Below are 14,891 nucleotides of genomic sequence, written 5' to 3'. Positions count from 1 at the left end.
ATTCACTTTATTTATAACGAAAAGAGAAATCACCAATGCAACACCACAAACACATTAAAAAAAAGAAGAAGAAAAAAAAGGGAGACAGAAGGAGAAAAGGAAGACTGTTTTCCTAAACTAGTGACTAATATAGACCTGCACTTGAATGAGGCCTTAACCCTACTCATCCATACAATCACATAGGTCAAACAGCATAGCCATACATAATCAACCATAAAGAATAATCCATGGACAGGCAGTCATGTAGTCAATAAGTGTAAGTCGTCATTTACCAAACAATAAAAACAGTAAAGACAAATAATTCAGAGGCAACAACCCAAACACAAGGACTCATCAGGAGAATACACTTGCCTATAGGGTTTCGGCATTTTAAATTCTCTACCCAGTCAAGTGTTGTGCCTACCACAGAATACCCATGGTATCCCCGTGTCAGGTATCACCCCCAAAATATATGCCTATGAAAAAAAAAACAAAAAACAAGCAAATGTAGAACAACCAAGTAACACCAAAACAAGCTTATCCTGTTAATATAATCCTCTGTTTAGCAGCAGTAGGTAAACTAAATGTGATAAATTTTACCAAATCACAAATATTAACTCTTTGCGAAAAACCTGAATGAACTAAAATAATTACAGATTTCATCAGTACCATGTGGCAATTTTTGAAAAATCCGCTCTTTTAGATACACAATTCACAAAATAGATGGCGCTGCATCAACTTTTCGCGAACCTGCAAAATTAACAAAAAATTTCCCTAAGTATTTCCAGATAATTCTTTTGGTATTTATTTAAAAGTTCGTTATAATGAAAACTAAATTTTTTAATCTGCCAAGTTAATTTATTTGCAAAAAAACCTCTTAATATCAATTTTTGGCTTAAGATTTTACATCTATTTTTAAAATCAATATAATTGCTACAAATCCTTGCATATCGAAGTAACTGTGAGAAAAACGCCGAATATGTGATATTTGAGTGTATATTACTTTCAGGGAATGGGAAATTAATCACTTCAAAATCGAAATCATTCGTTTTATTATACATTTTAAAACTTAATTTATTATTACCAGAAATATTAATATTTAAATCTAAGAAATGGTCTTCAAGACCAGCGCCATGACTAGGTTCAATAGTAAGCTCTGATGGATAAATATTTTTAAAAATATCAATGAAATCCTTACAATTTAAGACCAAAATATCATGTAAATATCTTTTATTATTTGACAAAACATGTTTTAAATTATTTGGATTATTCTTATCCATCATATAATTATATTCTAGTTGACTTAAAAACAATTCAGCTATAAATGGGCTGGCATTCCCCCCCATGGGAATTCCCACGATTTGCTTGTACAAATTACCATTTAAACTTATATAAGTATTATATAAAACAAATTCTAATAAATCAAAAATCATATCCAAGCTGTAACATCTCAAGTTAACTGTCTTACAGCAATTTGTCCATATAGCTTTTCTATTATAAGTGTCTATTTTTAAGAACCTCTTACTAGATAAGAGGAAAGATTTTTGGATATCTGTTTTTAAATTATCTTACTTTCTTGTTGGCGATCCCATTTTACACGTGGAAATGCTCTAGGGCAATTGTGCGGAAAAAATTTTCAGCGGAGTTGGAATTTCCCAATTCCGGAGCTGAATATTCCCCCGGGAGAAATTTTTCATGGGGGAATTTTTACCAGGAGAAATTCTTCACGAGGAAATTTCCCGCGGGAAATTTCTATTGGGGAGGGGGAGGGGCGATATTTCCGGGAAATATTTTTACAAACATGGGGAATTCCAATATGACCTAACAAACGATGGGAAATTACGTAAGAAGCAAGTCTCTCTTCAAATGAAAATACTATTGAGTATTTTTCAGGCGGGATCGTAAGCAAGACATTTTCTGAAGGGAATTCCAGCGAAGATGGAATTATCCAGGGATAATTTCCCGGGGATGAATTTTACGTGGCAGGAACCTTCTATTAAGGATTTTTTGTGGGAGAGGGATTTTCAATGGATGAGGATGAATTCCTGAGATTATTTGGTAAATGACCAGAAATTTTTCTACAAAAAAAATTAAACATTTTTTTTCTGCTGAAAGTAAGGAGGAATATTTAACATAAAACGAACAGAAACTATTCCGAAAATGAGGAGGGTTGCCTCTTCTCAATACCCCACTCTTTACGCTATAGTTGGACCTTTTGACTTAATTCCTTAAGGAAGATTCCTGGAACACAAGAGTCATGTAATTAGAGTGAGAACCTTCTTTAAAAATAATTAAAAACTTCAGCGTGAAGAGAGGGGTGTTGAGGACCCCCTCATATACGGAATAGGTTCAGTTCGTTTTAAAGTTTAACGCCACTCCTTACCTTCGTAGAAAAAACTTGTTTTTTAATTTGATTACCGTTTCGACCAAAATTCAGTCCAACAAGCCAATTCGAAATACATCCCAAGTTCTACGGGGTTCTAGGGGAAGGCGAAAGCTATCTCAAATCCCAAATTTACCGAAATTTTTCTTTTGAGCTTATATATATATATATATATATATATATATATATATATATATATATATATATATATATATATATATATATATATATATATATATGTGTGTGATTTGGACTATTTGTGGCCTCACAAGTGCCTCATACACCAAAATTCATAACAAGCGAATGTTTGGACATACAAAGCAAATATAATTGGAGTACAGAGGGGTGTAAGAGCCGCCCCAAAATGAACTATTATTTATTGTTTTGCAAATTTCTTAACAAGTAAAATGTCAAATATGCGCTAGTTGACTTTTGTGCTCATAAGTACTTAAGAGACTGATGTTCAAACATAGCGCCCACTTTAAAATATGTCAATAATGAGTGCTTTGGTTGGTTTCTGTGAAGGGGGAGTTGGAAATACCGTTCCAAACCTCAAATTCCATCATTAGGTGTAGGTTTCCTTATTCGGAAATAGAACTAGATCTACGTTATATGGGCAACGTGAGGGGTTGTGTCAACGTTTGTTCGGCTTCGCTGAGCAAAGTGTTTAACACTTTGGTTTTGTTTCCTCACTTCGATTAAACGCTGAAGTTGTTAATCTGTAAGGATCCTAAAATAAACAAGTCCCCTACATGTCTTACCACTGGAACGAAATTGGTCTTACCATCAAACACACCGGAAACAAATAATAAGTACACCAGCTAGCTAAAGTTGCGAACCCCTTATTGTCGTAGATGATTATGAGCTAACGGCCGACTGTTGCTTAAAACTCCCCTATATGTCTCACAATTGGTATCGGCCTATTTTCGGTTTCAGTGTGTACCTTTCCCATTGGAATGTCCGTTTCTGGATCTGAACTTTTCAAAGGATATTTTCACGGGGGGATTAGTCAGAATTCTTATACGAAATTCACTTTATTTATCGAATTTTTTACTTATCTAAAGTTTGAATTTCTCTCCAATTCTGTAAGAATGACCCCTGAATCACAAAGACCGTTTAAATAGAATAAATAGCTCTTTTGAAAGTACAACAATCAAGTGGTTGCAGGCATAGTCCGATAGTCCGAGTGAGTGAGAGGAAAATCTGGCATAAGCCCTTTGTAGGAATATTTACAGTATCTCTAGTTAAAGCAAGTTCTCTATTTAAGTATTGTTTAAATAAATTGCCTTCCTAAAATATTGTGGTAAAGCATTTACTGTTGAAATTAAAATTGCCTCTTCAAAAGGAAGTAAATTATCTGGATTTTCAAATACATGGAGGGCCAAGGAAGAATCAAAATCACCATTTTTATTTTTACATACTCGGTAAACGCCACTACCCAGTATAGTGTCAGTTTATCTTTCCAAGAATTGAAAAAATGTTCAACCTTTGGTTCGTTTTAAAATATTATGGTTCTTTACATTTTTTTTAAGTTTGTCACTGAGTTATATATGGTAAAGTGGCAAAAGTTTTGTTTTCATTTGTAGGAAAACTAATAGAAGGGGCAGGGGCGTCTTTTTTTTGGGGGGGGGGCAGTTCTTTCCCAATAATTTGGACAAAAAAGTTATTATATAGCCAATGTCCCTTGACTATCCAGATATGGACCTCTCTTGTTGCCCCCCTAATAAAAATGCTAGAGCTACGCCCCCAAGAAGGTGATGTGTTGGTAAAATTCTATTTTAGCTACTTTTGGCTAACTTATAAAGGGAGTTGGTTAGGAAAAGGAAACTTCCAAGTATGGGTCTACAGGTGAAAGTATGTCCTGGGAAGGTATTTGAAGAAGGTACTACCTCAACTCCTTCTCCCTCTAGAGGGTCCTGACTTTTGATGACCTTTAAAATCTGTGTGTTATAAAAGTGACACCTTACAAAATAGATCTTCTGCTTAAATGAAGTACAACAAAATTATTTTCTTCTTCACAACTTTGCGCAATCCCCATTTATAAGGTTTTAAACATGTGCAAACACATTGCCTACTTATAAAGAAAAAAAAAAAATGGTATGGCTCAAAATTCTACTCAAATAACAAGAATCGCATTTTCAAAACTAAAGACAGAGAAAAAGAAACTAATAACTGAAAATTAAGGTAAAATGTTGTTTGACAAAATTTCAATAGGTATCACGTAGGCAAATTTTAGGACCCTTTAGAGGGAGAAGAAGTGGAGACAGGTATTTCAAAATACCTTCCCGGGACATACTTTAGCCTGTAGCCCAATCCCTGAAAATTCCATTTTCCTAACCCCTTTCCAAGATAGCCAACAGTAGCTAAAGTAGAATATTACCTGATGTGTTTATTATTTTTGTCGTTTATTTCTAACCTAATATCTGTGGTTTTCTCAATAAGTTTAATTCTCAATAAATAAATCCCAAGAAAATACTCGGGACTTCATAATTTGTAAAGCGGAAAAAAAAAGTACAGCTTAATAATTATTTGATTCACCAACATTAATTAAAGCCAAAGACCTAAAACAAGCGCATGTATCCTTTACAATTATTGAACTTATTATTGTATTTATTAGAATTATTGAATAGAATTATTATTGAATTTATTTACACTTCATACTTACTACTTTGTTTTCCAAGATTTATAGTCTTTTGAAATCACCGTAAAAACTGCATCTCCAGATGAGAGAGCCATAAGGGATATATGGGTGGATAATTAATTGATATTTCATCAGTAGAATAATATATGATTAATAGAAAAATCTAATCCTTTTGAAAATTAAAACCAGAAAGAGGTAATGGGACTGCCTTTATGCTCTTAGAAATTCCTGCTTGACATAAATTATCATTAAGTGATCGTTCGAACATAGATGTGAGCTTTATTGGGACTAGAAAGCGGGGATAGAACCACCCTAAAACATACTATAATTCTCTCTTTCAAGGCTTTTTATCAAACAGTTTGTGGTAACGAACTGTCAGTAAGGAGCCACCAACGCAATAGTAACCGAAATCTAATAAGCGGAATTTATATAGAAAGTATATTTTGGTTATTATGTTATGTTTTTTCTTTCTTTCTTCGGGTGCAGTTCTCCTTGTCTAGTTCTTCTTATTATTTTGTGTTGTTTTGAATCTTGTGGCGCAAGAACTTTGCAAAAATAAGAGCTTTACAAAACAAAGTCTAGGGTTATGCACCATAATTTGGAAAAATTACACTGTTTTTGAAAAATTATGCTGATTTTTTTTTTGCATAATTTTCAGGTTGCAGTCATTGACTTGTTGTTTACAACTTTTTCTAATGGAAAGTAGGTTCTAAATACTGTCAATGTAGTTTAGAGGCTTATTACATAGTTTATTTAAAGTTAAATCCAAATCTTTAGTTTGAAGATTTGCGTCGTCAGAAGTACCTTCCATTCAAGCAGCCGGTTTGGATATATGTTTTAAGGATATAGGTTTTTGCGTGGTTATAGGGGGACTACTGTCAACTCAAACCCCACTGAAAAAATTCAAACGCTTCCATTAAGTTTATGAATATGTAGTATTAGTTCGCTGAGATGGTTTGGGCCTTGAAGGGAACACTGGTGTAATTGTTCTAGATGCAGCAACTTAAAAGATTCATCCCCCTCACCCGCAAATTCTCCTTCCCCCCCCACACACACAGACAAAACTTGGAAGGCATGCATCGAGAGGATAAGAAAATTAAGTGTCTGTTACTTTTCAAGATTTTGCAGAAAAAAAACAATGAAGAAAACCCAACGATGCCTATTATTTGTATATTTATTTAGATTTGGAGGGTCTTTGCTTGTAAAGAACATTTTTCAGTTTATTCTTTATGCTCACAACTCGCTGCTTAATAATCAAATATAATTTTAGTAGACTAATTAGTCATGTTTGGTCACGTTTAATTTCACTGATTGTTGTTTCCTGAAATAAAAACTGAGCTCTATCATGAAAAGTAAAGAGTGGCCATATGCAAATTTTATAGCTTGAAAATGTTGTCAGACTTGTAACGAGAAGAAATTAGATAATGAAAACTAAAACGAACATTAATTACAACGAGCAATAGAGCTAAGTACATTGTCAGTATTTTCGTTGAGGGGTGGTAGTTTGCTACTGTAAATCAAACAGTTCATCTAATAAACTGTAAGTAAGGAGCGACCAGGCTCAATAGTCACCGAAACTATAAAAAACGGAGTTTTGATGTCAGTAGATATATAAAAAAATCAAATTTTAATACTGATTTCAAATATATAAGTTTAGTTAAGTTTAGTGTTATCCATCAAAGGTTAAGAGCCTGAGAAAACGTAATTGGATCTTAATATAAATCACATGATCAGATTCAGCGTATCAGGGAACCGTGCTGTAAATGTTTCAAGCTAAAAAAATCTAAAAAAATCTAAAAAAAATGTAAATCTAAATCTAAAATCTAAAATCTAAAAAAAAATCTGAAAAAAATCTAAAAAGATATCTAAAAAAAAAATGTTGTAATTTTGTAATGTAATTTTGTGATTTTTGCCAGAAGAAAGATCAAGGGTGCATGTTTATTCTAGTTTTTTTTTTTTCAGGAATGATCATGTTGACCAAGTGGTCCTATAATACCGTGAGAGGGCTCATCTGAACGAAAATTAAAAGTTAAAGTGCCCTTTTTAAGCTATTGAAAATTGGAGGGTAACTATGTCCCCTCTCACGCTCTTTTTTCTCAAAATGGCCCAATCAAGAGTTTGAGATAGCCATTTTGTTCAGCATAGTTGAAAGGCCGAATAATTATGCTTTCGGAGATATCATGACCAACCAAAGCCTTTTGTGAAAGGTCATTTAAGTTACAAAATTTGCCCATTGTTTACGTATAGTATTTATTATTGGGAAGGGTTTATACATTTTCGAGGGGGGGATTTTCTGCTGGTGGGATTTACCGGTGGGAATATTTCTCCTTGGAGAGAGTAGTTTCCAGAGGGGAAATTTTACACTAGGGGAATTTGCCAGAATTCTTCTTGTGTATTGCTTGCTCATTGCCGACTCATTTTTACACGTAGAGATGTTAAGGGTAATTTTCCGGGGTCAATTATCGCCAGGATTGAATTATCTAGAGGATAAATATGTGGAGGGGAGGAATTTATCCGTGGAGGTGTAGCCAGATTTCCTGGCATTAAATAAAAAACAATCAGAAATTAAATTGGAAAAAACAAAATTTTTTCAACTGAAAGTAAGGAGCAATGCTAAAACTTAAAACGAACAGAAATTTTTACATATATGAGGGGTATTCCTTCTCCAAAACACCTCGTTCTTTACGCTAAAGTTCAAATTCTGTCCCAATTCTTTAAGAATGACTCCCGAAACACTTTTTCGTTTAATTAGCTTTTTTTAAACTACTAAAAAACTTTAGTGTAAACAGAGGGGTGTCGATGAGGTGCAATCCCCCTCATATACGTTATAATCTCTGTTCCTTTTAAGTTTTAATGTTGCTCCTTGCTTTCAATTGATAAAACTTGAATTTTATAAAATCTAATCTTTGACCAAGGTCATATCAAGGTCATTCAAAACCTGAACTCAGTAAGTAAAAGTTTTGATTCAAGTATAATGCTGCATAAAGAAATTGTCCGTTATAATGCTTTTGAAAATAGTGGAGTGGACAGTGTATATATCAGTGAAGTCATCAGCTTTTTTGCATGAAAAATAAGTCCCCCACCCCTTTGTGTATATCTATCTCGACTCATCATTGCTTGCATTATTTACGGAATTCAGAGCTGGATTTAACTCGCTGACTTGGCTAAGAGAGAGAAAGAGGGGATGAATTAGAGGTAGAACAATAAAATTCTTTATTCATACAAAACTCTCTCTTTCTTTCTCTCTCTCTCTCTCTCTCTCTCTCTCTCTCTCTCTCTCTCTCTCTCTCTCTCTCTCTCTCTCTCTCTCTCTCCTCTCTCATCTCTCTCTCTGGGTGAGGATGGCTTAGTGTAGATCACTGGTTTATTTGTCTTTTCTTTTTTATGGCACTTGGTATTAACCAAGTGACATATAGCAATCGCCAATTCTGTCGGTCTGTCTGTCTGTCTGTCGGTCCCGGTTTTGCTACTTATGCACTTCCAGGTAAGCTAGGACGATGAAATTTGGCAGGCGTATCAGGGACGGGACCAGCTTAAATTAGAAATAGTCGTTTTCCCAATTTGACCATATGGGGGGGGGCCAGTTAATTCGGAAAAAATAGAAAAAAATGAAGTATTTTCAACTTATGAATGGGTGATAGAATCTTAATGAAATTTGATGTTTGGAATGATATTGTGTCTCAGAGCTTTTATTTTAAATCCAGACCGGATCTGGTGACATTGGGGGGAGTTGGAGGGGGGAAACCTAAAATCTTGGAAAACACAGAGTGGAGGGATCGGGATGAAACTTGATGGGAAAAATAAGCACAAGTCCCAGATACATAATTGACATAATCGGAACGGATCTGCTCTCTTTGGGGTAGTTGGGGGGGGGGGGTAATTCTGAAAAATTAGAAAAAATGAGGTATTTTTAACATACGAACGGGTGATCGGATCTCAATGAAATTTGATGTTTAGAAGGATAGCGTGTCTTAGAGCTCTTATTTTAAATCCCGACCGGATCTGGTGACATTGGGGGGAGTTGGGAGGGGGAAACCTAAAACTTGGAAAACACTTAGAGTGGAGGGATCGGGATGAAACTTGGAGGGAAAAATAAACACATGTGCTAGATACATGATTGGCATAAACGGAACGGATCCGCTCTCTTTTGGATAGTTGGGGGGGGGGGGGTATTTCTGAAAAATTAGAAAAAACGAGGTATTTTTAACTTACGAACAGGTGATCGGATCTCAATGAAATTTGATATTTAGAAGGGTATCGTGGCACAGAGCTCTTACTTTAAACCCGACCAGATCTGATGACATTGGGGGGGAAGTTGGGAGGGGGAAACCTAAAACTTGAAAAACACTTAGAGTGGAAGGATCGGGATGAAACTTGGTGGAAAAAATAATCACGAGTCCTAGATACATGATTGACATAACCGGAACGGATCCGCTCTCTTTGGGGTAGTTGGGGGAGGGGTTAATTCTGAAAAATTCGAAAAAATGAGGTATTTTTAAATTACGAACGGGTTATCAGATCACAATGAAATTTGATATTTAGAAGGATATCGTGTCTCAAAGCTCTCATTTTAAATCCTGACTGGATCTGGTGATGTTGGGGGAAGTTTGGGGCGGGAAAACCTAAAATCATGGAAAACGCTTAGATTGGAGGGATCGGGATGAAACTTGGTGGGAAAAATAAGCAGAAGTCTTACATACGTGATTTACATAATTGGAACGGACCCAATCTATTGGGGGGGGGGTTAATTCTGAAAAATAAGAAAAAATGACGTATTTTAACTTACGAAGGAGTGATCGGATCTTCATGAAACTTCATATTTAGAAGGACCTCGTAACCCAGATTTCTTATTTTAAATCTCAGCCGGATCAAGCGTAATTGGGGGGGGGGGCAGTTGGGGGGACCGGAAATCTCAGAAAATACTTAAAGCGGTGAGATCAGTATGAAACTGGATGGGAAGAATAAAAACCTGTCTAAGATACGTGACTGACATAACCGGAGTGGATCTGCTCTCTTTGGTGGAATTGGAGGGGGGGTAATTTTGAAAATTGAGGTTTTTGTAACTTACGAAAGGGTGACCAGATCTTAATGAAATTTGATATTTAGAAGGATCTTGTGCTTTAAAGTTCTTATTTTAAATTCCGACCAGATCCTGTGACGTTGGGGGGAGTTGGAGGGGGAAACCGGAATTCTTGGAAAACGTGAAAATTGGGGTATTTTTATCTTACGAATAGATGATTGGATCTTAATGAAATTTGATTTTTAGAAAGAATTCATGTCTCAGAGCTCTTATTTCAAATCTCGACCAGATCGTTTGACATTGGGGGGAGTTGGAGGGCGAAATCTTGGAAAAACACTTGGGGTGTAGGAATCGAGATGAAGCTTGGTGGATAGATTAAACAAATGTCCTTGATACGTGATTTACAGAATCGTACTGGAATCGCTCTCTTTGGGGGAGTTGGGCGGAGGGGTTCAGTGATTTGGCGAGTTTGGTGCTTCTGGATGTGCTAGGACGATGAAAATTGATAGGCGTGTCAGGGAGCTGCACAATTTGACTTGATAAAGTCGTTTTCCCAGATTCGACCATCTGGGGGGCTAAAGGGAGAGGAAAAATTAGAAAAAATTAGGTATTTATAACTTACGAGTTTGTGATCGGATCTTAATGAATTTTGATATTTAGAAGGACATCGTGACTCAGAGCTCTTATTTTAAATCCTGACCGGCATTAAGCCTCTTATTTTCCTTTTTAAATCAATCTATTGATTCATAGAATTTTGTTAGAGCTCATACCATATGATCTCTTGGCTCTTAGCTCTTCTCGCCTCGTCACAAGTGCCATATGAGCTCTTGTTCTGAAAATGTTTTTCTCATCTTGTCACGTAGAGCCCTTCTGAATTCCATAAACCTATAAATAAAGGTGAATATTTTATTTTCTATAGGCAACCAGAGCCGTATCCAGTGAGGGGGCAGGGCTAGGCTATTATTTTAGTTTCTATAAGGGAAATAATAAATACACATTAGCCTAAATTTTCTAGCAGGCTTGCACCTACCAGGCTAACCCAGTGGAGCCACCCTAAAAAAAAACTATATATGGATATAATTATAACAACCATTTTCTATTTAGATTAGAAGTTCCATTGATGACTGGAAGGTTTTATTTGCCACTTGGATACAGTGTTGACCTTGAATGCAGAGTGGTAGAGTTGCCCTTTGTCTCCCGGAGAGTCTCTCTTTTCATTCTCCTCCCTGACGACATGGAAGGAGGTTTAGAAAGATTAGAAGCGAGTTTAAACGTAGAAACTGTGAAAACATTGCTTTCAACTTTAAAAGTAAGTATTTTATCCATTCATATATCTAAACCCCATTTTATCTATTCTTGAAATGCAAATAGAGCCACGAAGCGTATTTACTGGTACAGCCTGTATATATATATATATATATATATATATATATATATATATATATATATATATATATATATATATATATATATATATATATATATATATATATATATATATATATATATATATATATATATATATATATACAGTGGTTTTATTTTATTTAACATAAGTGGTTAAAACCACTTAACAGTGGTTTTATTTTAACAGATAGAAAAAAATCTGATGGTTATTTTGATCTAATCAAATCTTAAAGCCGACAATTACTTTTTTCTTAAATCCAAAATAATTACAAAACCTGTTTCGGGTTTGCATTCTAGATTGCTACTCTTGACATTGTTGTCGTAGGGTATTAAAAAATAGAGCAAAAAATATTCTATTCAATAATAAGAAACTTATTTCTATAATATACACTTGCTGGCTGCAGTCCCTTCAAATACTTTACATATTTTTGTTCCGAAGTCAAAAATTCCCCTCAAAAGACTAAATTCAGCTGTTATCGGAGCGCGTGAGAATACATGAATTAGACCAAGGGAATTACGACTCGGATTGTTCTTGGGCGATTCAGCGAAGTATTAGTTAGTTGTAACCGCTGTTACCAGAAACTGTCGACGGAAGGTTGCCAAGAAGTATGGAGATGCGGGAACCGTTTATATGAATCCAATTATGCTAGGTGTAGGTAGTTGTCATGTGTAATTACTGTCTTATCCGAATATAAATTCAGATATACAAATACACAAGCAGCACTCGAGTTATATATTTTTTTTTATGGACCCGTATAGATAAATAAATCAAAAGGAAATTGGTCATTTCGCTCCAAGCGATTATTTAAATTCTATTTGTGTAAATAGGTCTGCATGAAGTAAAAACCCAAAAACATGTACTTTTTATTTGTAATTTCCACAAGTTTTTACCACAGCCTGGCAAATAATGATGACCAGACCACAGGCACGCACGTAAAGGAAGGATTCCCCCCCCCAAATTTTACAAAATGCTTAATTTTCCCTGCGAAATGTTTAATTTTGGTGCGTTTTCCTGGTATTTCTTGCGTAAGATTTGATTCCCCCCCCCCGAAAAAAAATTCTCCTCAAATAATAATGTCTCTAATTTTCTCCTCGAATAATAGTTCTTTTACAAATAGATCTTCCTATTTACTTGCCAAATTACGAAGAATAACAATGCAATAATCGTAATTCTGAGCGAGAAACCCCTTGAGTTCAACCTTCTCATATTTGTTTAGTGGAAGCGGCGAAGAAAACTGATAACTTTGTCTTTGACTGATTTGCCGCATCTGAAAAAGAAAATGGACTAGAGAGTTGAATGTCTGGACTTTAGCTAGGCCTTAAGACACTATTTTAAAGTAAACTACTCCTCTGAAGAACAAGTGTTCTTCGAGTGGCACATGACAGAGCAGCGTTTTTCGTTATAAAGATGGCTAAACAAAATGGCTATTTAAAACTTTTGATCGAGCAATTTTTGAGGAAATAGTGGAGAGGATTGGGGGAGCTAGTAGCCTTTCAATCTTTTTTTCAAATAAAAGGGACAATAGAAATTATAATTTTCGTTCAAATGAGCCCTCTCGATGTTCTAGGACCGTTAGTTTGCACAATAGCCCCTGGGGAAAACAACAACAATTTAACCCGCATCCGTGATTTTTCTTCTGGGAAATAATACAAAATTCAACACTTTTGCAGATTAGCGGCTTGAACCCTTCATAGTAGGGCTCTCTGAAAGGCAGAATATAATTGTTTGATTTTAATTTAAATACTTTGACTTTTAGTGGGTCTTCCCTGCCTCTTTCAAGCAAATATTTGCAGTTTCTTAGCACTTTATGAGTAAAACTAAGCTTAATGAATCCTATATATTTGGAATCAACATATTAAGCCGATTTGATTGATATAAAAATTCCGTTTCTAGAGTTTCGGTTACTATTGTCGCTCCATTCTTACAGTTCGTTACCACAAACTGTTTGATATTCACAAACTTAAAGGATAGGACGTTAATTGCGTTTATTAGGTGTTTCAATTACAAATAAGAGAGTTTGGAGAATTACTGGAATTTCGATTAGACATTAGATTTAAAGATTAAAACCATTAGACAATTCCCAGAGTAGAGACCCCCTCCCCCTTACTCCCAGCCGACTTCAATAATCCAACTATAGTCGATTTAATCTATCTAGTTATATTACAAATCCAGTATAAAAAGCACAAAGTCCTATTTTCTTTTTCAATGATTTCTTTTTTCATTTAGAAAATTATATTTAATCTATGCCTACCTTCTTTTTTTCAGTAACTTCATTTCTGTTCTATTTGCAAATGTAGAGGGTGTATTCATATCCACCATTCACTCCACTTGCAAAGCTTTTAACAGAAGAAAATCTAATTTAGAACTGATAGAATATAGAGAAAAATAACCCCTTAAATATGAAGACAAAATTTCGACCTGAACAAACGTAATGAAATACGAAGTATAGAACATTTTGCAATTTTGCGATTAAGTAGGATCGCCTATTATCTTGATGATACCGCTCTGAGATCTATGTTTGATATGGACATATAGTGAAAAATCGGAAGTTTCAAAGGCGGTATATTTGCATAAATGCTAAATCTGGAACATAGTAGGAACTGTGGTGAATCATTATTTTTTTTTTTTTTTTTTTTTTGATTAGTTAAGCATAATGAATCCTATATATTTGACCAAATTTCGACCTGAGCAAATGTAGTGAAATGGAAGTATAGAAACTAGGTTCGCCTACTATCTTAATGATAACGCTCTGAGGTCTGTATTTGATATGGACATATGGTGGAAAATCGGAAGTTTCAAAGGGGGTATATTTGCATAAATGCTAAATCTGGAACATAGTAGGAACTGTGGTGAATCACTATTTTTTTTTTTTTTTTTTTTTTTTTTTTTTTTTTTTTTGATTAGTTAAGCATAATGAATCCTATATATTTGACCAAATTTCGACCTGAGCAAATGTAGTGAAATGGAAGTATAGACACTAGGTTCGCCTACTATCTTAATGATAACGCTCTGAGGTCTGTATTTGATATGGACATATGGTGGAAAATCGGAAGTTTCAAAGGCGGTATATTTGCATAAATGCTAAATCTGGAACATAGTAGGAACTGTGGTGAATCATTATTTTTTTATTTTTTTTTTTTTTGATTAGTTAAGCATAATGAATCCTATATATTTGACCAAATTTCGACCTGAGCAAATGTAGTGAAATGAAAGTATAGAAACTAGGTTCGCCTACTATCTTAATGATAACGCTCTGAGGTCTGTATTTGATATGGACATATGGTGGAAAATCGGAAGTTTCAAAGGGGGTATATTTGCATAAATGCTAAATCTGGAACATAGTAGGAACTGTGGTGAATCACTATTTTTTTTTTTTTTTTTTTTTTTTTTTTTTTTTTTTTTTTTTTTTTTTTTTTGATTAGTTAAGCATAATGAATCCTATATATTTGACCAAATTTCG

The 14,891-nt window shown here is 34.7% G+C and overlaps 1 protein-coding gene across 1 annotated transcript in view; it reads left to right on the top strand.

The window, feature by feature from the left end:
- LOC136041001 (leukocyte elastase inhibitor-like) overlaps positions 1-14,891 on the top strand; it is a 75,817-nt gene that overhangs the window by 29,555 nt on the left and 31,371 nt on the right. Inside the window, exon 3 of the mRNA XM_065725494.1 lies at positions 11,128-11,332. Coding sequence (XP_065581566.1) covers positions 11,128-11,332 — 205 coding nt within the window. The remainder of the gene's footprint in view (positions 1-11,127; positions 11,333-14,891) is intronic.

This window comes from Artemia franciscana, chromosome 21 (genome assembly GCF_032884065.1).
Source record: "Artemia franciscana chromosome 21, ASM3288406v1, whole genome shotgun sequence".
Taxonomy (NCBI): Eukaryota; Metazoa; Arthropoda; class Branchiopoda; order Anostraca; family Artemiidae; genus Artemia; species Artemia franciscana.
This window is presented reverse-complemented; position numbering and strand designations above follow the sequence as displayed.